The sequence below is a fragment of the Nannobrachium achirus genome (genome assembly GCF_963921795.1).
Source record: "Nannobrachium achirus genome assembly, chromosome: 9".
In the NCBI taxonomy this organism is placed as follows: Eukaryota; Metazoa; Chordata; class Actinopteri; order Myctophiformes; family Myctophidae; genus Nannobrachium; species Nannobrachium achirus.
Genome location: NC_137818.1, coordinates 56,305,978 through 56,331,329, shown reverse-complemented (window position 1 = coordinate 56,331,329; position 25,352 = coordinate 56,305,978). Strand labels below are relative to the sequence as shown.

The 25,352-nt window shown below is 44.2% G+C and overlaps 1 protein-coding gene across 3 annotated transcripts; it reads left to right on the top strand.

The window, feature by feature from the left end:
* Positions 1 to 4,394: 4,394 nt before the first annotated feature.
* LOC308291897 (low-density lipoprotein receptor-related protein 1-like) lies at positions 4,395 to 18,273 on the top strand. 3 transcript variants are annotated; one of them, XM_080734037.1, is made up of 15 exons: positions 4,395 to 4,535; positions 5,468 to 5,590; positions 6,519 to 6,659; positions 8,130 to 8,270; positions 9,327 to 9,514; positions 9,621 to 9,801; positions 10,621 to 10,706; positions 10,820 to 10,948; positions 11,159 to 11,343; positions 11,874 to 12,085; positions 12,683 to 12,868; positions 13,498 to 13,646; positions 15,211 to 15,304; positions 15,973 to 16,347; positions 17,236 to 18,273. In XM_080734037.1, the coding sequence occupies exons 1-15, from the start codon at positions 4,436 to 4,438 to the stop codon at positions 17,268 to 17,270; spliced, it is 2,325 nt and encodes a 774-aa protein (XP_080590163.1). In that variant the 5' UTR covers positions 4,395 to 4,435; the 3' UTR covers positions 17,271 to 18,273. The 3 variants fall into 3 exon arrangements, with proteins under 3 accessions (XP_080590163.1, XP_080590164.1, XP_080590162.1); XM_080734038.1 differs by having other exon boundaries at positions 9,321 to 9,514; positions 16,009 to 16,347; XM_080734036.1 differs by having other exon boundaries at positions 9,321 to 9,514.
* Positions 18,274 to 25,352: the final 7,079 nt, after the last annotated feature.

Genomic DNA, 25,352 nt, shown 5'->3' with positions numbered 1-25,352 from the left:
TCTGATTGTACCGCTTGACTAGCGGAGCTCTTTTGCGGCCGGACCGGAAGCGGGGAGCTAGCGAATCCGTATCCGGTGAAACCGGAAGCGTTCGGTTTTCGCTCGATAGAGCGACAGGAAGAGCAAAGCGATTCGACTGATAAACAGACTCGCCCACAACTAAAGCATTCTCCCCTGACAGGAGAGGAACTTTTACGTTTAATACCTGCTCTAAGGCCTTTATGCTTGTCCCTTGACCCGGGCTCATAGTAGGCCGACAGAATTTCTGACTCAAGGTTAAATTCATAGCATCGCTCACGCGAGGGAAAATCCACTCGCGCGCATGAGGAACCATATAATTGTTTGACGTTAACATTACTGGTTGCTGATAAAACCTCTGACTGATTAAAGAGTCCTGACGGGACTCCATCATTCTTACAGGAGGCATGCATAAAGGATTCATAATGTCGACGCGAGGGATATCCCACTCGCGCGCTTGAGGAACCACATAATTGTTTGACATTAACATTACTGGTTTCTGATAAAACCTGTGATTGATTATCGAGTCCTGACAGGACTTCATCATTACTACAGGAGGCATGCACGATGGGGTCGTCTGTGCTAGTGCGAGAGAGTTGGACAGAGACAGACTTTGCTCTTTCAACATGTTTATTGTCGACACAGGAGGCATCAAAATCAACATTTTCATTTCCCCGACACGGGGTACCGAAAAACGCCCTCGTTTGGGGGGAGGGGGACCGAGAGACACCTCGGACCCCCGCCCCAGCACAATTCCCCTCTTCAGAGTGTCATTTGCGCTGTCCCCTACCGCGGCCACCGCGGTATGAAGACTGCTGCCTGCCATCCTTGGACGGGCGGCGCGGCTGAGCGCGCTCGGGAACCACAGCCTTGCTGCGGGGCCTGTCAGGCGCCCTGGCTGCAGAGGCTCCCCTGGAGGAAGACGAGTGCTTCTTAAAAGAAGCAGAGCGGCCCCTTTCCTTGGCGCGGGAGGAGCGGGACGTCCTCCTAGCTTGCTGCGGTTCATCCTGTGGCACTGTGGTGGACTCGACGATGTCCTTAGCCGCCTTGAAGAAGGTAACTCTACCCTGCAGCAGCTCCAAGCCCCCACCCATGAGGGTGGTGGGACTGTTCTCCATGTTTATGAGAGACTTGTACATCTCCCCGCGAGGACCTAGAGGCTTCTCGCCCACGTCCCTCTTAGGCTCGAGGTCGACATAGTCGAGCCAGCGGGCTCTCTCAGACTGGAGGTTGTAGTCCATGGACCTGCCCATCCACTTAACCGCATGCCAATTGACCTTCAGCATGATGTCAAATAGGGTGTTCAGTTCAGCTGTGTGCTCCCCCGTGGGCAGACCTTTGACCAGGTCCTTGGTGGAAGCGAGCAAGAGCTGGATCAGATTCAGGTCCTTAGCGGCCAGAGCAGCGGACCGGTAGGCGTTACGAGCCCTGTCCGACTGCAGCTTGTCCTCCAGGACAGTGAACCCCGGCGGGTTGGTGCCGACGGGGCCAACAAACGGCCCGTTTTTAGCTGTGCCTACATCTTTGTACTGGGGTCTGACGGAACTCAGAAAAGATTGTGCCAACAGGTGGTCCAGGTTAGGGCAGGTGGACATGCCTGCCTCCGCACCGCCTACCAAATCCAACACAGAAAAGGCAGCTTCCTGGGGTCTTTATGTGTCTTCCATGAGGAATGGAGGGCCTTGGTGAAACCTTTCACCAGCGGCAGCCTGGAGAGGACATACGGGGCGGGAACCGAAGGCTCCTGCCCGGGCATTTCGTCATCATCCTCGGCCTCTTCAGAGGGGAGAGGAGGTGGCAACTCCTCTCCAACTCTGGCCAGAGCTCTCATGTAGACTGTAAGATGATCCAGCATTTCTGCTGCAGAATCGACGTCCTCTGCTCCCGCTTCACTCGCTTGACTGGCGGGTGGAGGGGCAGTGGTGCCTGAGGAGGCCTGGGAGCTCCCTGCGGCGTCCAGTTGACGTGCTGGATCCGCAGGGGCATTACCTTTCACAGTGACCGTGAGTCGAGAACCCTCGTCCTCGACGGAGTCCTCCTCCTCCTCGGCCGTGTATCCAGAGTATTCAGAACCAGAACCCTCGCTCTGACAGGAGCTCAGGTCCGACTCTCGCCTGAAGGTCTGGACTGTTTTGGTGATGCTCACGTCGAGGGGGACGTCCCCGACGGTCACATCCAAGCGTTTCTTTTTGGGTACCGCGCCCGAAGGGGAAAAGGCTACCGGAGATTTCGTCATCTGGATGTTAGCCTTCTTGGTCGCCTTCTTAGCGGCGACTTCACCAGACCCGCCAGCTCCAGTGACAGTGGAGCTAGCTGCGGTCGGTTGCGCGGCAGGCGGTGTCTCATGTAGCACGGCGCCATCTTGACTTGGAATGGCGCGCTGATTGCCAAGCGGATCTCCGGAAGGCAGCGCCGCACCTTGACCAACGGTGCGGGCCGCCTGGGGAAGGAAAGACTGGGCTGTGGGGTTGAGAGCAGTGGACCCACCTGGTGGAGCGCAGGCCCCGAGGCCTGCCCTGGCTAGGTAGAACCGGTGTATCAGTACATCGTGGTCGTAGGCCACGCAGCAGTCACAGAAAGGTCCTGCTCTCCCCTGAGGACTCAGTGCAGAGAAGGCGTGTGCAACGCCCATGCAGCCGACACAGAGATGGTGAAGATCCTGTCCGTCGATGAGTCCTGGACAGCCTGGACATTGCCTCGGCAGGAAGGCCAGAGGATCCATGGCGAAGCACTGTAGATAGAGTTAACCAGAAGCAGACGAGCTAACAAGCTAACGGCTAAGGCTAGGCCACGCTTGATTCGGGCAGGGCCTGAACAAGCGGTAAGCAGTGTAGCTAACGTTAACAATAGCAGACGAGCTAACAAGCTAACGGCTAATGCTATGCCACGCTTGCTTCGGCGGAGGCCTGAACAAGCAGTAATAATCCTTTGTTATAAAAGGAAATAACCGTCGATTTAGGACGGAACAAGAATAAGTATTCTTAAGTACGGGTTAATTCAACACTCGCCAGTGGGCGACTCCAATGCCACCGCTTTAGGCTAATGCGCGAAGAATAATAATACAAAGGCTGAGTTTCAACTTATCTGAATGTGATATCGCAGAGAGTGAAAAGAGGATGTTACTTCCGCCTCCGGGGGTTTATATAGCCTGGAGGCGGGTCACTCCGGTTTGAGTGACAGGCCCTTCCTACCTACGTTAGTACGGGAGCTGAAGTAGTTTCTCTGAATGATCGCCAGGGGGCGTCATTACCCAAGTGGGAGGTCATCCTGGAATATTGACAGTAAACAGATTGTCCACTCAATACAGATCAGTGAATCACTTGTCTTTGAGGTCAGTCACCTCCCGCTTGTTGTTCAGCCACAGCCACGGTGCAATGTGGAATCTAATCATAATAAGAACCCATTAACCTCTGCTTAAATTGGCCAATTCTGAGCTTTGTCAAGCCTGAAATTGTAGCAATTAGAAGCAAAAACTCAATCACGGCGGTGCATAATTAATTTCTCCCGCATGTTAATTCTGCTATCTGGACAGACAGGAAATGGTTTTAATAATTCCCCCGAGAAAATGTGAATTGAATAAATATCTCATAATATCTCTCAGGTCCTATTTAAATACCGTTCCATGCACTGGAAAGTTCAAGTCAGTTTGTTCTCATTAAAGTAGCCTGGTAGGCTGGTCCATACATACAGTACATGATTTGGAAGAACTTATTGCGCTAGCTCTGACCTCAACCGCAAAGAAACGCAGAGGGTAGTGCAAAAATCTGAGTTCAACAGTGGATATGAACTTCCCTCTATCCAAGATTTATTGGATTTGCTCTAGAAAAATGGGCTAATTCCCCCATAGACTCTCATTTTAATGAATGTAAAAAGAATATTAAAAGTAAGAAAAAAGAGAAAGTATAAAAAGTGTAAAAAGAAAAGTACAAGCAATAATATCCTACCTATGTAAAGCTGAACATGTTGAAGTTTGAAGTTTGTGTGCTCGCTGGAGCGAGCACAACAATCTGTGGAGAACTATCCGTATTTTGGGCAAGGCTTGTCATATACAGTATACAGTAAAGGTGTAGATTTCAACAAAATACCTTTTTGCAAGTTTTCCACGCCTTTATACTATTTTGTGAACCTTTAATGTCCTGACGTCCATGTTTACCTCACCTCACAAGACCCCAGAGATAAAACAAACACCCCCAACACATGTCCAAAGACCACAGCATGTGTGGACTGTTTGTTCTGTGTGTGTGTGTGTGTGTGTGTGTGTGTGTGTGTGTGTGTGTGTGTGTGTGTGTGTGTGTGTGTGTGTGTGTGTGTGTGTGTGTGTGTGTGTGTGTGTGTGTGTGTGTGTGCGCGTGCGTACACAGTCAGTTCATGCAGCCAGACAGTAGCATAGTCGTGTGTGTTTCGGGGCTGCTGCAGCATGGGGCCTCTCAGACAGCTGTGTTGTGTCTTGTGCGTGATGCTGCTGCTAGCAGCGCGGGGTGGCTTCCTTCAGGTCCTCAGTGAAGGTGGCGGAGGAGGTAAGATCAGATCAGATGGTCTCCATCATCATCATCATCAAGTCTGGAGAACAATCCTTCATGTCTCTCTGTTTTCTTAACGCTGCACTGCTACACCACCATGCTAACGTTGCATTTATTATTTATTCACACACTTAAACCTTTTTACTTTCACTAAAGATTTTTTGTAGCCAAGATAGCTGATCTACAAGCTCACACAGTCTCACGATGGGATGCGTTGTGGGCTTTTAGATCGGCAATTATTGCTAATTTTGTGTTACACTGTGTATGAAATGGGGCATTCCTTTAGGAAAAATGGGGTGAAAGGTTAACAATGTATTACAGGTGTGATATTGACAATAACTAGAAAGATGCAATTGGAAATTGCCAAGTGTGGTTGCCGTGGTCCCCTTTCAAGTCAATGGGGAAAATGTATTCACTAATATTTTAATGGCCATATATGGAGATCCCTGATATGTCATCCATATTAAGCCCATATCTTGGAATGCCCATACATGGACATGCTGTGTCATTCTCATGTGGTGTATATATAGTCTGTCCGTCTCGTGGTCTGTGATGTCAGACATGATATTAGACATCAAATCCATATCTCAGTAAAGTTTATTTTTAATTAAAGTCAATGGAGAAAATGTATTCACATAAAAATGTAACTATATAATGTATCGAAATAGCATGCATGCATGTCCCAATGAAGCCGTTTGATTTGACATATGGCCCAAGTGTGTGCCACCAAAACTATGGGAGGAATTCCGTGGCAAAAAGAAAGTTATTTGAATAAAGTCAGACAAGTACTATAGTCTGGTTGGCCCCTGTGGGGGCTACCACACTAATAATAAACACAGACATTAAGGGAACACACCATCTGTAGACATAACTATTTTCTCTCGTTGTGTAATAATGTTCTGACCCAACAACTTCTTCCTGTGTCTCAGTGTTCAACAGCACGTGCGGCAGCAAAGAGTTCATGTGTCAGAACAAACAATGTGTACCCAAGAGCTTTGTGTGTGACCATGACAATGACTGTGGTGACGGCTCAGATGAGTCCATGGAGTGTGGTGAGTGGACTGAGTGGACCATTCTTTGCTTCTCAAACGGAATGAATATACTGTATAATATGAATCGCGGCAGCTACTGTAACTGGTTACTGCAGTAACGTGAGCCTCCTGATGTTTGATGTTTGTCACTGCTGGAGTGAGGACTTTTAAAGCACTTTTAAGACATTTCATGTTCAAGTTCATGCAACGGCTGGATGGATGCATCTGCTAACAGCATCATTGTGGTACTCTCCAGCCCCATAATGAGCAGTTCGAGATATGCAGCCAGACTAAGGGTGCTCTGGCTAAAGTGCCTGTGTGTGTTGCCAGTGGGTTAATTTATGTACTATTTATTTTATATATATATTTTTTGATTTTTAATGTCTGTCGCGTTTCTTTTTTGTTTCTTGTTTCTTGTATTTGGACCTGAGTCTGCTAATAAAGATTGAATTGAATACAATACTTCACCATATTGCATTATGGCGAAATAAAATAAAATAAAATAAAATAAAATGTAACAATTTGTACGTTCTGTAATGCTATTCCAATGGTGAAAGCTGTGTTGTTTCACCCGGAGAAGCAATGGCGGATTCGGCCAAGCCCTGAAATAACTATATGTGTGTCTCAAAGAATATGAACTAAATTTGCTGGGGACCTCTTGGAACCCCCTCAAGGTTTCAAAAGATTAAAAAAATATAAAGATTTTTATATTTCAAAAGAATCTCAGAAATATTAAAATAAGTTCAATTTGAGGAAAAAAATAATATTGAAAATAGCAGATCTACTGTACAAGCCCACAATTTCGCGTACATGTCAGCTTGTAGGTCTGCTATTTTCACTATAAAGTTGTTAATTCTTAATGCAACATGAGATTCTTTAACCTATTAGCCTGTAAAGGACATTATCTAGCCTCCATTTCTGACTCTTCAGCCTCTACTTGATGTTCCAGAGTATCCAACGTGTGGCTCCGACCAGTTCCGCTGTGCCAACGGCCGCTGTCTCATCCAGAGAGCGTGGGAGTGTGATGGAGAGCTAGACTGTCACGACCACTCAGATGAAGCTCCCAAGAATCGTCGCTGCAAAGACCCAAGTAAGGAACACGCACGCACGCTCGCACACACACAGTTATGCTAGCATCTCGGACAACTATTATGTTTTTTAAATGCTTTCTAGCAATGAAGACTTTATTTTCTAAGCTTAACACGATCAGAATCAAACTGTTCGATTGCATCAGACAATTGACAGTGAGTGAAAAAATGGGTTACAAAAATCGGAAAAAAGAAAAAGTACAATGGTTACAATGTAACCGGACGTTCTCTACCGTATCGAGACCCCTCGCTAGACACATATTTAACCCTTAGGTTCTGTTCAGATTAACTTCACCTTTGTTCTGTTCGCGGGTCATTTTGACCTTGGGGATATTTGGTTTAAAAAACAAGACTAAAATTGTAACTTAACAAATCATCATCATACATTGACTTTGTCTTGATTCCAAACAATTCATATGATATATATGGTAAATGTTTGCATTTATGCTTTGTTATATCACATTAAACACTGAAAGAGCTAGGCGTTTTTACTGATGGCTGAAATTCATGTAAAATAACAGCTGAACACACATGTGAACATGGGAACACACATTAATGTCACATATGAATGTACACTTGGACATAATTATACACTAGGAGGCACATGCTTCACAAACACGGACTGCATGTGAGGCACATACTGTATGAGCTTCTTGCACCTCCTGCAAGCAGTCTGTCTTCCTGTCTGCTGTTGTAGGACTCACTGAACAGCCAACAGCGCTTTCTCTTGCCAGATGCTTCAACTATAAGTTCACTGTTTATTTTACCATTTCTATCATTTGGATTGTTTGTAATTGTTTGGAATCATAGACCCGTTTCTTGTTACACACATTGAGACTAAATGCACAGGTGACTGTATCATGTAATCAATTCCCAACAATCCCCAAACCTGTTGTTTTGGGGAGCGGTGGTTTCATTGGCTCATTTGGTACCGACCTGCGCGCGCATCTAGGTTTTTATCAGTGTAACGTGGACCAGAAATGCATATATACATTGACAAAGTCAATGTATGATGATGATTTGTTAAGTTAAAATGTATATTAGTGTTGTTGTTTTTTTAAACTAAATATCCCCCCGGTTAAAATGACCCGCAAACAGCATTAGAGGGTAAAAGAAATGGGGGGTTGTATCATGGGTGTAGTGCAACATTTGTTTTTTACATGTTAATCACAGAAGAATCTTTAAGGCCAGTGAGTTTCAGGTGGAAACATTTTAAACTTCTACCATTTTTTTTTTCATATGAAAATGTAAAACAGGTCAAAATTACAGGAACAGAACTTAAAGGTTAAAATACTTCATAATCATAATACCTATATGTCCAATTGATGGATATGTACAGTACATCTGAACTTCACACATCATCTGTAGACATAACTATAGATAACTGTTGCTTTGTCTGTTCTGTTCTTTTTACTCTTATTGTGTAACATATGCCTACTGACCTACTACTACGACTACTTCCTGTGTCTCAGCGTTTGCTGACACGTGTTGGTACGACCAGTTCATGTGTCGAAACAAACAATGCATCTTCAAGTCGTGGGAGTGTGATGGAGCGACTGATTGTAGCGATGGCTCAGATGAGGCTCCCAGGAATCCTTACTGCAATAACCCAGGTAAGACAGACACGCACACGCGCGCGCGCACACACACACACACACACACACACACACACACACACACACACACACACACACACACACACACACACACACACACACACACACACACAGCTATGCTAGCACATATGTTTTATCGCTCTGACCTTTGGACACTGCACTATTAGGTTGTGTTAGTAGTTTTCTTTTAGTATTTCTGCTTGTGTTTGACATGATGTAGAGATACTTGTTGCACTAACTAGCATTGACTGTTATGGTCACTTTGATTTGGGCACTGTTATTTTTTGATAGTCGTGCTTTAAGACACTTTGTTATTCGTTCCCTTTCCTGTTGTACCTTGCTCTTACTGTACTTACTGTACTCTGTTCTTGTTTTTTCTTTTTATCTTTTTCATACTTCTCTGTAACTTTGTAAATAACCTTATACTGCTGTGCTGCCTCTGGGCAACACATTTTCCCCCTTGGGATAATAAAGGTATCTATCTATCTATCTGAAACGATGAAGAATTTATTTAGTAAACTTTAACATGATCAGAATAACATACAGTGTAGCTGTACTGTAACCTTCTCTGCTTCCATTCCTCTTCCCTTCTCCCAGGGGCGTCAATTGGGTATGGCAGGGGTATGCAGCTGCCATACCCTGGGTCCAGGAGGGAGAATAAAAGTTACTTTTAAATATAAATCCATGAATGTCTCTTTGTCTATCTGTGCTGGTTATTATGTTGTTAAATTACATTAAAGTAACTACAAATGCAAAATTTTACAAAATGATCACTTTAACAAGGTATTATAATTATATTCTCCACACTTGTATTCTCCCCATCTTGACAAAATGGCATATTCCCAGATTCTGCTGATCAGCTGCACAGGTGCAATTCATTATTGTTAATTGTGGCACAGCTGCACTTGAACAACCATCCAGCCCAAGAAACCGTAGAAACCTGGGTAAAAAACGGACAAAACCAGACTTTTTCGTGAGGACTCCCATCTTTGCCATACCCTAGCTTTTGCTGAACTGAGGCCACTGCTTTCTCCTCCTTTCTCTAAGATTTAGCTGCAACAGAGAAGAAGTGTGATGACACAACCTATGTTTGTCACAACGGGAACTGTGTTCCGGAGACATTGGTGTGTGACCGCAAGGACGACTGTGGTGACGGCTCTGATGAGCTCCATTGCTTTGTTAACGAGTGTCTGAACAGCTGTTCCTCCCCGCTCTGTAAAGACCTCAAGATAGGCTTCAAGGTATGGAAACAACACGGCCATTTGACACAGATTCCACAAAGACACTAATGAAAAACCTGGTCATCATCACATAGCTTTACCTGCTCTGTTCCATGTATCCTTGCAGTGCGGATGTCACCCCGGCTTCCGTCTGAAGGACGATGGGAAGACGTGTGTGGACGTAGATGAATGCAGCACCTTTCCCTGCACCCAGCACTGCAGCAACACACAGGGCAGCTTCCACTGTCTCTGTGTGGAGGGCTTCCAGCTAAGCCCTGAAGACCCCACCATCTGCAGGTCCACGTCTGGTAAGAAACAATGGGAGCTGAATGAGAAGCTCCTGCTTTGAGGAATGTCCAACTTTCATTTCATTTATGCATCAACTGAAACATAAATTGCAACATAAACAAACCTGTGCCTGTGACCACTCTTTAACAGCTAGACAGAGTACTCCCCTCCCTGTAGAGGGTGCAGTCAGCCATGGCTCCAGTGTAACTCTAGTCTGTTGATGTGCTTGATAAGGAGTTATAAAGATGTTTAGCAGAGGTGGATACAAAATATCAACCTAAAGGACTTTTTCCAACAAAGAACAGCTCAGTAGGTTTTGGAAACTTTTAGTTTGCTACTCACTCCTCGGGAAGCATGCGTGTTTTGTATTGGTTTCCCTGGCTGTACATAGGGTTGAAAGTTGAAACCGCAGTAATGGCGGCCACACACACACACACACACACACACACACACACACACACACACACACACACACACACACACACACACACACACACACACACACAGCGTTGTATATACCGGTAGTTGCGACCATCGCAGTTTAGTATACGAACAGTCACAGCTTGACCATCTCTGTCTATAACGCCTGACACTGTGGTTCCCTTAACACATCACTGTGACATCATATGTGACTTCACATTGATGTCAGATACTCAGGGGAGCAGGGATCTCCATATATGGGCATAACATGTATGTATGATGTCAGACGACAGAATCCATATATGGCCAAGACAGATGGCGGGGTCTCTTTTTGCCCTTAGGTGTCTTACTGGTATATATATACCTGTATATATTTTTTAAGGTAAACCAAGTCAAATGTGATGTCTCATTTTATCTAGATGTGGAGCCCTTCCTCATCTTCACCACCAGAAATCAAGTGATGAAGATGAACTTGAACGGCTTCAACGACACAGTGCTCAAACAGGTGAAAACCATTGAACAGAACAACACATGTTATACAATATTATACACACACTGCTTTTGTCATGTTGGAATGTATTCCTGCCAGAGACTAACACAACTGCTGTGCTGTGACAGGACCTGGATGAAGCGAGGGCTCTGGACTTTGACTACCAGCAGCAGATGATCTACTGGACAGAAGGGTGGTCCTCATTTCTCCCCAACAAGACGATCAGTCGGATGAACATCAATGGCAGTGACATCCAAGTCAGTGTGACAATGACAGAGATAGCGATGAATGACAGAGAAGGGAAACCATATTTGTTTTTGAAAATGTTTTATACTTACCCAAAATACTTATGGATGGAAGATGGATGGAATAAACACTACAGTAATAGTCTAACTACACTAACCACACTAACTATAAAACATGGTGAGTATATCCAGAGTGAATGTATGAGTATGTCTCGCTGACAGGTCCTTCACACATCACTCAGTGAACCAATAGGTCTAGCTGTTGATTGGGTGGGAGGAAACCTCTACTGGTGTGACAGAGAGCAGGACACCATAGAGGTGTCCAAACTGAACGGGTCGGACAGAACGGTCCTGGTCAACACTGGCCTGGAGGAGCCATACTCCATAGCTGTGGATGTACGCTATGGGTAAGAGCACTGTGGTGCGATCATGAACCTCACACTGAATGTATCAAAAACCCCGCCTCTAAGTTCATTTAATCTGAATTCAGATTATTAAAAGAAATCTAAAATGTAGGCGTGGTTATCTGTTGTTGTGAGGTGAGGGGGCGGAGTAATGCGTGCATATCATTATATTCTGATAGTATAGCCACACAGACTGAGCTCATCGGGAGCGATTAGGGGTTCAGCATCTTGCTCAAGGACACTTCGACAGTAACTTTGTGGGAGCCCGGGATCGAACTGGGAACATTCCAGTTGCCAAGTGGCCACTCTACACCTGAGCCACCGCCTCCCCAAATACTATCATGTAATGTGTCACTCACTGAGCAGTGTAGAACAATTTCTTGTGATTGTCTTTGCTTTCTGGAGCTTATGTTATTTTGCGCCATGTGAACTTTTCATCATATTGCATATATTGTCCTCTAGTACTGTACAGTACTCTACTGTATGTGTGCTTTGTAGTGAATAGTGACCCAAACACAGTGCCTCCCTGACAGCTACTTGTACTGGTCAGACATGGGCAGCAACCAACACATAGGGAGGATGGGGATGGACGGCACCAACAGGAGCATCATAGTGAAGGATAAGCTCACCAGGCCCCACGGCCTGACGTTAGACTACATCAATGATCGCATCTACTGGACCAACAGCGACCGCGAGGAGCAACACATTGAGTTTACCAACCTGGATGGAACTAACAGACACAGAGGTAACACACACATTTGCACGCACAAACGCACACACACACACACACACACACACACACACACACACACACACACACACACACACACACACACACACACACACACACACACACGCATGCACACACACATGTAAGCACACCCGCAGTCCCGCACACACGCATTAGTGTTACACTTGTGAGGACAAGGCTTTTATAGAGGACGTTTTGATAAATATAAATACATTTTTCCAAATAAAAATAGCAGATCTACAAGCTCAGTAAGTATAAGTAATGCATAATTCATACATGCATAATTGCCCATGCGTGTGTATGTGTCTGTTCTTTTGTCTAAATGTGGCGTTATCTCTACAGAGTCTTTGTCCACAGAGTTACAAATATAACACACTTATAAACATTTCTTGTGGGAAACATTTTGTGTGCAATTACAGTTACATTTTAGTCCAGATTTTACCGTGAAGAAAAGCTTTTGTTAATTTTGTCCATGAGAAATTAAAGAAGCAAGAACATGATACACATTTGTATATTTTATTAAAACATGTAATCTCTTATTATAATATTCTCATTAATATTCTGACACTTTTGGTTTTGTGTGTCTGTAAGTTATGAGTCAGCGACACGCCGATCATATTACTCTGTTTGAGGAGCACATCTACTGGACAGAGTACTATTGGGGCAGATCCATCGACAGAGCCCACAAGACTCGGGGAACCAACAAGACCACACTCGCTAGCAACCTGAACGAACCATGTGACATCCACATCTACCACCCCTATAAACAACCTGAGGGTCTGTACTGTACCACCTACTGTATACAACACTCTTATTATTATAGTCAGAGAATATTATCAGAATACCTGTCAAAGCTGGGAATAAATTCCTTACCAGACAATTTCTTCACCAATGTGTTCGTAAAGGTGTCTAGTAACATATCTAACAAAGTTTGAAATTCAAAATCCCTAGCAGAATCTTTGACAGCTAGGGTAACTTTGATTCTCATTCACTTACTATACATTATACTATAAAGGCAAAAATGACTCCCAAAAATGTGCTTTAATTAGGTGTTTTTAATTAGTCTGCAATTGCAAGCATTTGTATTGCACGAAAAACCGTCCTTGGGCTAAAGGTTTTTAGTTTTTAGCCCAAGGAATGTTTTTCGTGCAAAACAAATGCTTGCAATTGATTCAGAATAATTAAAAACACCTAGTTAGACCCCTCACATCCCACTTAAAGCAGATTTTTTGGGAGTCTTTTTTTGCCTTTATAGTATAGTGTATAGTAAGTGAATGAGACCCAAATTTACCCTAACTGTCAAAGATTCTCTAGTAGTAGTAGTAGTAGTAGTGTAACATAGTATTATAGTAGTATTCTGGTTTCTCATATGCATTACATGTGTACATGTTTTGTCGATCCTGCAGTACCAGGTCATCCGTGTCAGACCAACAATGGAGGCTGCAGTAACCTGTGTCTGCTCTCACCTGGAGGAGGCTACAAGTGTGCTTGTCCCACAGACTTATACTTGGCAGCTGACAACAAGCAGTGCATGTCCAGCTGCACTTCCAGCCAGGTGATTCACCTCTAGTTCACTTGTGTTACGCTGTATGACTTCATGGGCTGTATTTTGGGCTGTCTTAAGCCCCGCCAGAAACCCCTGAACAGAGGTACTGCCGTGGAATCTGCTATTTATTTATAAACATAATTTAAAAAAGCAAAGCACGAAATCATAACAACACGCTCAGATCACTCCGCGCAAGCCAGCAAACCATGCATGAAAGAGTTTTTTTGGTTTTCCAACCTTTTTTCATGGTGCTGTAGGCAGTTCTTCTCCGGTCATTAACATGGCGCGATACGGGGGAAACAGCGGTAATGAACAGCACCCGAAAATACAATCCGTCTTCTGTGCACGCACATCGATCTAATCCAATGCAATCCACTCATTCCGAAGCCTTGATTTCGTCTGTCGTCTGATCGAAAATGATGAGGAGACGCGCTGGCCAAGTGGCTGCATACACAATGCAAAGGCACGTAATGGCTGTCTGTGGACACCAGTTGCTCCCTAGCAGATGACGTCATCACTCTCCGACGCGATCCCGTCGCAGGAGCTCTCTTAAAGAGACAGAGCATGACCGGCGACTGTATTTTAAAAAAAATTATAATTAATTTCATAAATTACGGGAAAGTACGGGAAAGTTCGAGGGGCGCGCTGGGTGGTCCGGACAAGTACGGGCAAGTACGGCCCGGCTTTGAAAGGGTTAAGTACCAGCTCTTAAAGGCCTGTCCATACTGTCTCCGACCACCAAACTTTTCGTCAGAGAGTTCCGACTTTCTGACATGCAGATATTCCCGAACTCTAATTCGGGGTAATGCTTTTCAGAAGATGCGAGTGACATCATTTTCTATTGAACTGGATGCTTCCGACAAAAGATTTGGTGGTCGGAGACAGTATGGACAGGCCTTTAACTTCTTATAAGGCATAAGAGCTGGTACTTAAGACAATCAAAATAGAGCCCCATGTTTGTCTCCACCAGCCGAAGGCAGGGGGAGAGTATGTTTTCGCCCCTGTCCGTCCGTCCTTCGAGTTTGTGTACAGCTAATCTCCGGCGCCGTTGTCCCGATTGCTGCCAAACTGAGCACACACACTCCCTGGATGCCTCTGGATACCTCTGCCCCACATTTTTCAAATGGCCCTGTTCTAGCGCCACCATGAGGCCGATGTTTGCAAAACACATTTCTGTACACTACTCCTACAGATTTTGTCCAAAAATCCTACAAATCGGTAGACAGTATCTCTACAGTCATGTGATAGGATATCATGGATAGGTCCGATTTTCCATTCCATCCTGATTGGCTACAATTGGCTTCCAAAGTTTGCAGGATTGCTCCGTTTTGAACAAAATGCCTCAAATCATGAACACAGCGTGCAATCTTTGTGAAATTGGGCGTGCACGTTCCCACTAGGTAGAGGAAGAAATGCCACTTCAAATTTCTCAAATCAGCCTCATGGTGGCGCGATAACAGGGCAGTTTGTGTGGCCTGGTGGAGACCTGTGCTCGGAAGAGCACTGGTTCTAGTTCATGTCTGCTTTTGATACATTACTGATTCTAAAGGTAAGCCTGTGTCTCTCCCATCAGTTTGCTTGTAAGAACTACAAGTGCATTCCGTTGTGGAGGAAGTGTGACACGGTAGATGACTGTGGGGACCGGTCAGACGAACCCAAAGACTGCTGTGAGTAGAGACTGAAAAGTTACCACGATACCATATTATTACTGTTTACAGTGATTACAGTTAAAGGAGCAGTTCACCCCCAAAATGACTTTTTTTCTATTGATTACTCAGGCCATGGAGAGTAGAGTTCAATAATATTTTTAGTTTTTTGTCGCATTCCTAAGACAAAAATGTGATAACAATAAATTTACCCCCATTGATTCCGGATGGTGACCCGTTTCGAAGCGGGTCACCATCCGGAATCAATGGGGGTAAATTTACTCAAATCAAATTTTTGTCTTAGGAATGTGACAAAAACCAAAAAGTATTATTGAACTACTCTCTCCATGGCATGAGTAATCAATAGAAAAAAAGTCATTTTGGGGGTGAACTACTCCTTTAATGTTACTTTACGTTCCAATGTCCTTTAACAGCTTCTGACACCTGCATTAACTATATAACTTGAGTTGTATAATGATTGGACATAATAATTCAATCAAGTCCAAATTGGTTCCATGCCAGTCCTTTTTGAGTAATATCTAAAAATGGAATAGAGAAAAGTAACAACAACAATAACATTTAAAAAAAGGGGGTAATGTACTTGAACAGAGTAAAGATACTTTATTGGCAACAAAGCGCAGTATTGTAGAGTTAAGAAACTGTAACGCACTTTGACACTTTGTTATTAGGCTATTTAGCGCTGTGCTGTCTGTCTCTACATACAGACTTCAGCAGGACCCACAACTTCACTGGAACACAGGGGCAAGACATCAGCCTTCAGTTTCTTTTGGGGAGAAATATATCTATAAGTTCTGTCTCACTGTATTCTGGACATGGACCATTAGACAACAAAAAGCTCCATGATTGTGTGTTCCTAAAACAGTGCTCAACAGACCATGCCTGCATCTTTAACAACGCATCTATGTCTGCCTTCTACTGCATCACAAACCTGACATTCAACCATACTGGGGAATATTGGGTTGCTTTTTATAATGCAAACAACATTGATTTGCTAGAGAGCATGAAAATATCCTTGACAGTTCAAAGCAACAACCGAAGCCAAGGTACAGTATGAGGTCTAGAGTCACCACTAATGTGTTCATCTTATTAGACGCAGGACTGGAGCAAGCTTCAATTCTAGAGAAATGTTAATTAATTCGTTTTTACACAATGTTTCTTAAAACCTGTTGATTGATTGCAGTTAGATGTATGTAAAACCTAGCAACATCTCCACATAAACGTGTATATTCACTGTGTGTATATAGCTAGCAGCAGAACATACTGTAACGACAACGTTAATCCGAAACCGGAAGTAGTGGCGACACTAACCCCCTGCTCTTAAAGGCACAGTACCTCTTTGGTGAATGTCTATCACAGTCTGTCAATGTGGGTCACCACAGTATCACCATTAAAAGCGTCAAAATAGATAAATCCCAAAAAAGCTGAAGCTCGTTTGCACTGTTTTAAACAAACTGCACCTTACAGACCATACAAACTACTGTTTAAAACACAGTAAATAATAATATTAACAATTAAAAACAGTACACACAGTTGGGATATTGGAGGTGTGGACGACGTAGCGGCGGGATCGGGTGCCAGGACGGTCTGATTGAAACACGTGTTTCTGGTAAAGTGAAGCTAATGCCACATATGCCATATCATTTACTGTACATCACTCGTTGGAACATTTAGTTTGCAGGAAACACCCTTTTCATGTGTTCGTTCTTATGTTACACTTGTCGATATATATCACAGTGTGATAGCAGCACTAAAACGAACATAACCCTTTATTTTGCACTGTACGTGCACTGCACACGTCTGGCCATTTCTTTGTATATTTATCCAGCAGTCGAAAATATAATAAGATTGCACATTTTTAATTGTCTGTTGATCGATTGTTTGATAAATAGTTTCCCTATTCCCTCCCTCCCTCTTCTTCCTCGTCTCACCAGTCCGGTCTGTTCCGTGTCCGTGTTGGAGAAAATGACTAATTCTAGCTACGGTATGTCAGACAGCTGTGGAATTCAGTGAATGCAACCAGGCTTACAGTAGCACGCATGGGATGGGGTGTGTGTGTGTGTGTGAGGGGGGCTGGCTGGGGGATAGAATCAATGGAGGAAGAGTGAAAACAATTAGATTCACCAGAGAGCTGATAGTGATTCACTGATCTACAGCATAAGGGTCTTTTTCGGCTTCATTTCTGTCATAGGCTGTTGATCCCTGGTGGTGGTGTTGTAAATTACTCTGTTGAGCTGGCGAATAAGAGCAGACTCACTGTGCAAGCATATGATTCACACGCGCATGCACGCACACACACACACACACACACACGGGGCACGTCCTGATAAGCCAAACGCCGATAAGGCAAACGCTGATAAGCCAAACTCCTTTTTTTTTTTTTAAACCTCCTTTTGTTATGGTGAAATGTGAGCTTACCTGCATCGCGTTTCATTCCATTCATGCGTTTATCGTGTGCTTGCCCAGGCCTTACGGCCTGGGCATAAATATAACGATTGCATTCACCACGGCTCTTCGCGGGCACTCGCGCCTGCGGCGCTCGGGCGCGAAGAGCAGGACCAAGGTCCGCTGGCCTTCGCGCCGCTTGCAATGTCGTGGACAATAACTGTGACATATAACCATTGTATTGCTAAAAAATAAGGAGGCTACTCTGTTTCCTTAACGAGACGGCAGAAGATCACTACGGTAGGAGACCCGGGCAGTACATTTGCGTTTGCCTTATCAGCGTTTGCCTTATCGGCGCTTGACTTAGAGGGATTTCCCCCACACACGCATGCACGCATACACTCCCTTGAGATCAATGCTTTACAAACGGTACCATGAATCTTCTACCTTGCCTGAAACTAATCACAAAGAATATCAACATGAACAAACCTAGCAATTTACATGTAATGTAATTACACTAATATGATACCTGTAATCTGTAACAAAACATTATAATAAAGGCAGCTTGATTGTTAAACTAAATACAAGTGATGTCTGATAAATACTGCAGATGATAATTCTCAGAATTATGTGCAGAATCTGTTCTCATTAAGTTGAATGACCTTTCCTATGACAACACACCAACACCCCCAGACATAATCCACCCACATATACATGCAACTGTGTGTGTGTGTGTGTGTGTGTGTGTGTGTGTGTGCGCGCGCATGTGTGCGTGTTGACACACACCTGTGTGTCCGCTCCCAGAGGCCTCATTAACTGGCCTGATGGGAAGTCTCACAGCATCCTGAGATGCCGAAAGACTGTTCTGCTTGCTGTGCAAACAAAAGCTTCAAAGTGGGATATCAGTACACAGGCACTCATATGCAGAGGGCATACTGTATGCACATGCACACACAACACATGCACATACACATGTACAGTATTAAAAAACACCATTTAAAGCTTTGTCTTTGTAATTATCTATGCTCGTTACATATCCATCTGTATTGTGACCCATGACTGCAATTACGTTTCCAGAATCATTATTTTTTTTGTGCTAATGTCCATTTGCTAATACATTTTGAAAATATATTCATATTATGCTGTTATGCAAAACAATAAAAAAAATAGAGACATTTATTTAGAAGGAAAGGCGGGGTAAGAGAATAAACAATCCAGTAATTGTACCATGAGCATTATCCAACCTCACATCATGGTTTCCCTCAATTCCCTGGCATTAGATATGTATCTGAATAGTCCCATCCGTTTCTCTCCAGGCCAGTCGCTTAAATAACGATGATTGTGCCCGAGGGACCGCTTACTAAAGGAATGTATTTTCTAATTAGATAAAACCTCTTTCCCCATTTGCTGGCTGCTTAACCATAAAGCATGGCAGTTAGAGACGCCTCACAGCCATCTTGAGATGCTGCCAATTCCTAGCTCCACCAACGTTCAAAAACACATGGCCAGCAAGACAATAGCTTGTGATTATGTGTGCGTGTTTGTCTGTCAACGTGAACTTCTGTGAAAGTAAAGTCTGTGTTCATGATTCACTAACAAATGTTGATTAACCAATGTTGTTGTCTAGTCAAAGCAAACTCATCAATTAAGTAATGTGTGTCTTGGTTACCCTCAACTACACACATTGGTGTCAATAAATACTCCTCTTTCCCATTTGTCTTCTTCACTTTAGTATCTTGCTTTCTTTGTTTTTGAGCAGTGCCTGCCGCTTTTAACGATTTGACCGTGTGTGTGTGTGTGTATGTCTGTCCGTATGTCCATATAAGTCTTTTGTATTATCCTTAATGACTCAGATCCTTAATGATCCGTAATCATTGTAAAATCGTACCACTGTAGTATTTGCAAACTGTTAAAAGTATTCAATCCATCACCACTCACACCGGGGACTGCCCATAAGTCCGAAGGTTCATTAGTCCGAATTTAGTTAGGGTTAGTGGGTTAGAGTTAGGTATAGTATTCTTAACAAATTCGGACTAATGAACCTTTCGGACTAATGAACCTTCGGACCAATGCCATGGCACCCTCACACCAGCAACCACTCAATCACACTTATCAATGAGGGGAGAACGACATGCACAGGCAACACCACACAGGAGAATACACCTGACCCAAGGGTCATCATAACACATCGCAATGCATTGCATTGAGCTTGTGCTGTAGCACTGGTTTTGAACAAAATGCTTATGACATGCCAAAATAGGGATGCCAAGGTGAAAGTGCATATAGCCACAAACTATGAGCACAGACTTGTGTCTGTGTGTGCACTATAAATCTGAGACATATCATTTTAACAGCCACAAAGCCACAATTACGTCTGTGTGTATTGGACACAGAAACCCCAGTTGTCTTAGTTTCCCTTGAGAGAGAGAAGCGAGTATCCAAAAATATGTCACACATGTTGTATTGTTAATTGTGTTGTTTTGTGTATTGTATGCCTTGTTCAATCGTGCTATAAGGACCCCCTCGAAAATTAGATGGTGCATCTCAAGGGGTTTATTCTTCTAATAAAGGGGTACTAATAATAATTGACAGACCCTCTTAATTTGGAGTGAGATGGAGTTGACCTGTGGTAGATTGAATTTAGCTGTACAGTGTACAGGGCCGGACTTACCATTGGGCTAGGGTGGGCACGCGCCCAGGGGCCTCAGGGGAGGGGGGCCAAAAAGAAAAAAAAAGAAAAAAAATGTTTTTAAAAAAAAAAAAAAAAATTTTTTGGACCCCAAAAAATGTAGTAGGCATGATCGCAATCGCGAAATCCCATGTTTAACCCCCATACCAACCCCATCTTTCAAACATGGCAGCCATGTTTGTTTACATTTCAAGAAAACATAATGGCTAGTAGCTCATGAATGCCTGAATGGATTTCCATTCGGATTTTTTTGTTTCAAAGCTGTGAACAGTGTGCACACACGTGATGCATGATCTAGGCATGGGCGTGCATGATCCGTGCACTATGAATTACATGGAAGTCTATGGAGAGGGAGGCGGTGTGGAACTTGGAAGCCATTTTGAAAAGACCCTGAATGAGTTAATTTAATGATGACATTTTAAAGTATTGCAATCCAAATAAAGTGATATTTGTGTTTAGTTACAGTACATTTTGTTTTATTATTGAGAGCTTCTGCTCTGCTGGCCGCACTGCACGTTAGTGCAGTCTAAAGCCCGCCCACTCTATGTATCCGGTACTTTCCACACACATAGGCTACATACATGCACGGAAACTCCAATTCTGTATCCGTGTGTGTGTGTGTGTGTGTGTGTGTGTGTGTGTGTTTCGCTGCATGCTAAATAAATAGTAACAGCTATCTGCAGCTCCTTGTTAGACTGTTGTGTGGGGAATAAACACCCGAAATTGATATAAAAAGCACCAAAAAACGGGTAAAACGCAAAAAAACACACTTAATTCCTTGCAACACCCTAGATATTGGTCAAATTACGCCTCTGCACACAGTCACATTATGCACGGGCCGGTCCGGAGGTGAGGTCACAGTGTGGTCAGGTGGACCGGAGGTGGAATTTTTGCGCGCGCACGAGGGCCTCTTTATTTCCCCGTGCCCAGGGGCCTCATGTCATATAAATCCGGGCCTGACAGTGTACAAGAAGGGAGAACATCCTAGCCATGGATGCATAACGTCACTGTCAGGCAGAAGCCTCGTATCTCCAAAGTTTCACATTTATACATTTCTTTGTTAAGTAAAGCCCTGCTTCATCATACAAGACCGTTGCACAAAGCTAGTGAAAATAGCAGATCTACAAGCACACAACGCCTCGCGGTGCGAGGCGTTGTGTGCTTGCCGTTTTTCGCCGCGGACCGGGCTTTCAGACCACCGCGTCCGCCTCGCCGAGACGCTTTCAATGAGGTCTCTCGTGTCCCTCTACGAGCAGCGGTTGGGGAGTTACATGCTAGACTTCTAGACCAGCGTAAACAAAGCTGTTGAAGCAAGCTATTTCCTGAAGAGACGCAAGATGCACTGTAATTGGCCGGTAGTGTATCATGTGTGTATGATCTGCAATGTGATTGGCCAACGTATACACAACGTGTACGGATAATTTTTCCGCAAAAATCCGGTCCCCGGACAGGATCATAGAAAACATATAAAGAGTCTAAGAGAAGGCTTTAGAAGCTGAAAATAACGGAGTGGGTGTTCTAAAACTTTAGCGATTTAACAGTTAGGACAATTTTAAGATTTGTTTTATAAAAAAAGTTACATGGTATAACTTTAAATCATTTTTTAAATGATAAATACAAAAAGAACGGTTTTGAGATGCTATATTGGTACTTGAGGCCTGCAGCCACCTGCTCATACAACAAAACCGAGACACTGCCTTTGCCTTTTGTCTTTAAAGATTACCGGTAAATGGTACTCATTTGGATACTGGCGACCTTCAATTTCTCTCCGTTTAAAGAGACACTTTAAAAGAGGGTAAAGCCCGTATCATAGTCGGGTCCGCGGTGGAAGGCTTTACACCGCGGTGTAGTCTTTTCGAGTCTTTTTGAGTCATGAAACTACAACGTTACATCATTCCTCACGGTGGAGAGCTTTCCACCGTGAGTCCCAACACATCTCTCTGTTTTTACTATCTGACAGACAGGCTCTACACCCCGTTCACTGATTGGTCGACCTGAACCGGTCTAGACAGGGTGAAGGACTTCACCGTGGGCCGTGACTATGATGGCCTGCACTTATTTTCTGACTTGAGGTGGAAAGCTTTCCACCTCAAATTTGCGGTGGATAGGTCTCCACCGTACACTCTGATACGGGCTTAATGCATCACTCAGGAGCAGAGGGGTTGTTAATCTCTTTGGAGGAGAGGGCTTTCCGCAGTCTTATGAGGAACTGAATTAAAACAACCTGGACTTTACAAGGATCTTTTAATTCAAGGAACTAGTTTAACTTTTACTTACATTTCTATTGTATGACATTTGGATTAAAGGAGAATTTCAGAGGAGTGCTTTTCTTACAGTAATCTGATGTTATTCCATCCATTAACAAGATCCGAGAAGATCTAGAATTATACCTTATTTTCATTTTGTATGTTTTTTGCCAGAGATTTTTCTGCTGACATTCATGGACAAAAATGTGCATGCAGTTCCAAGATGAGTTTTGTGGCTGCTGCCTAACACTGTAACCGTATCTCTTCTATACTGTATCAGAACAGGAGCCCTGTATAGAACTGAACCACCCTGTGAGCTATTACTACTCTGTTAAACCTCTTCTCAGTACTGTGATGTTGAGAGATGAGTGGGGAGAAGGTTCTGTTTACCTCGGTTACCGCTGCTTCACTTCTCTGACTCAAATTAACAGTTAGACTCACTCATAATTATAAGTAATATTTCCAGTCTGCTGTATTGTAAGTAGTTGGCTGCTAATAATGAAAAAAGACAATTCCACAAAGCGTCATCATGGGATTCTAATGACTTGGATTACTGCCAAGGATATTTCCTCCCCTTTGACGCCAATTCAGCATAGAAGGTTTTAATGAGTGTCATAATTATGCATAATCTTGAAATAAAATACAAAAAATGGGGAGTGGGGTGAAACGCCCTTCCCTTGGCTGCTGCTACAAGGCTGAATGTGAGATTTTAGATCATGGCGTTAATGAAAAATGCATTATTTTATAAAAAATCAAACCTCGGTTCGAAGTGGAGCGGTGAATCTGAGCCTAAACTGTAAACTGTAAACTGTGCCTGTGAGTGAGTGGTGAGTGTGCCTGGCCTGCACAAAACAGCGCCCCTCCTTTAACTAGTGTGTTGTGTGTGGCCACTCAAGGTATTGCCAGGCTACGGACACGGCCAGCCACCCAGCCACCCACCCAGCCACCCAGCCACCCACCCAGGGACATACCCACGGACATACCTGTCTATTGGGAGCGCTTTCACCGCTCCAAAAAAGAACTGTACATTATGCTCTATCGAGCAGTGATATAGAATGCAAGCCTAATAGTTTTATTTATATCGTATCATGACACTGAAAGAGGATTACAAAATCAAGCATCCATATCTCATATGAGCAGCCTTGCTATTTATTATGCAATATGCACACACCATGTATTAGCTCATTAGACTGTGGAAGCAAACTGCATTAAAGGTTGGAAAGCGAAAATGTAAGCCGCCACCTGTCCGTGAGTGTGATTATGCTTAAATCCGCACAAACGGCAGGCTCATGAACAGATTAATTTAGATAAAACACGCTGTGAGCACAGGATGCTGTATCTTCAGGGACCATAGCTGGAGTATACAGTGCTTGCAAGTTGCAACTAATTTAGACATGCATGCCATGCATACCCCCTTCTCTGCATCCTTAGACCAGTGTTTCTCAAACTTTTTGGAGTGGTGAAAGCACTCCCAATAGACGGGTATGTCCGTGGGTATGTCCGTGGGTGGGTGGGTGGCTGGGTGGCTGGCTGGCCGTGTCCGTAGCCTGGCAATACCTTGAGTGGCCACACACAACACACTAGTTAAAGGAGGGGCGCTGTTTTGTGCAGGCCAGGCACACTCAACACACACACACACATACACGCACGCACGCACGCACGCACGCACGTACGCACGCACGCTGCTCAGATTCACCACTCCACTTCGAACCAAGGTTTGATTTTTTCTGCATGGGCACACTTTCCATGTCCCAAGAATCCATGGGCACACCAACATAATACGGGTGTGTAAATATCGTCACTGTCGGGAAGAAACCTTGTATCTCCAAGTTTCAAATGTGTAAGTTTCTTCGCAAAGTAAAGTCCTGCTTCATCATACAAGGCTGTTGCACAACAGTAGTGAAAACAGCAGATCTACAAGCACACAGCGCCTCGCACCGCAAGGAATTGTGTGCTTGTAGATCAGCTGTTTTCACTAGTTTAAATCATTTTTGGAGCGGTGAAAGCGCTCCCAATAGACAGGTATGTCCGTGGGTATGTCCCTGGCTGGGTGGCTGGGTGGCTGGGTGGCTGGCTGGCTGGCTGGCTGGCCGTGTCCGTAGCCTGGCAATACCTTGAGTGGCCACACACAACACACTAGTTAAAGGAGGGGCGCTGTTTTGTGCAGGCCAGGCACACTCACCACTCACTCACAGGCACAGTTTACAGTTTAGGCATTTAGCAACACACACAGGGTATAGCTGCTCAGATTCACCGCTCCACTTCGAACCGAGGTTTGATTTTAAAATGATAAGTACAATACTGTCTTTCAAGCAGTTTCAAGGGGCACACTTGACCCTTCTCAGGGGCACACCAAAGGTCCCCAGGCACAGTGGTTGAGAAACACTGCCTTAGACAGACGTCAATCCAGATTGTTGCAGGAGATGAGGCACTGAACACTGTGAGAAATGATAAAGCAACCGCATTTCCGCTGCCACCATTGTTTCATCAACATGCCGTGGATAAGAGGCCTGGTATTTGTTTGAGTTTAACCAAATTTCCACTCTCTTAACAAACAAGCCCTGAGCAGCTTGTAACACCCCCCCCCCCCCCACCCTCCTCCTCCTCTGCAGTGCACCGCAAGCTTCAGGGTTGTGTGTGTGTGTGTGTGTGTGTGTGTGTGTGTGTGTGTGTGTGTGTGTGTGTGTGTGTGTGTGTGTGTGTGTGTGTGTGTGTGTGTGTGTGTGTGTGT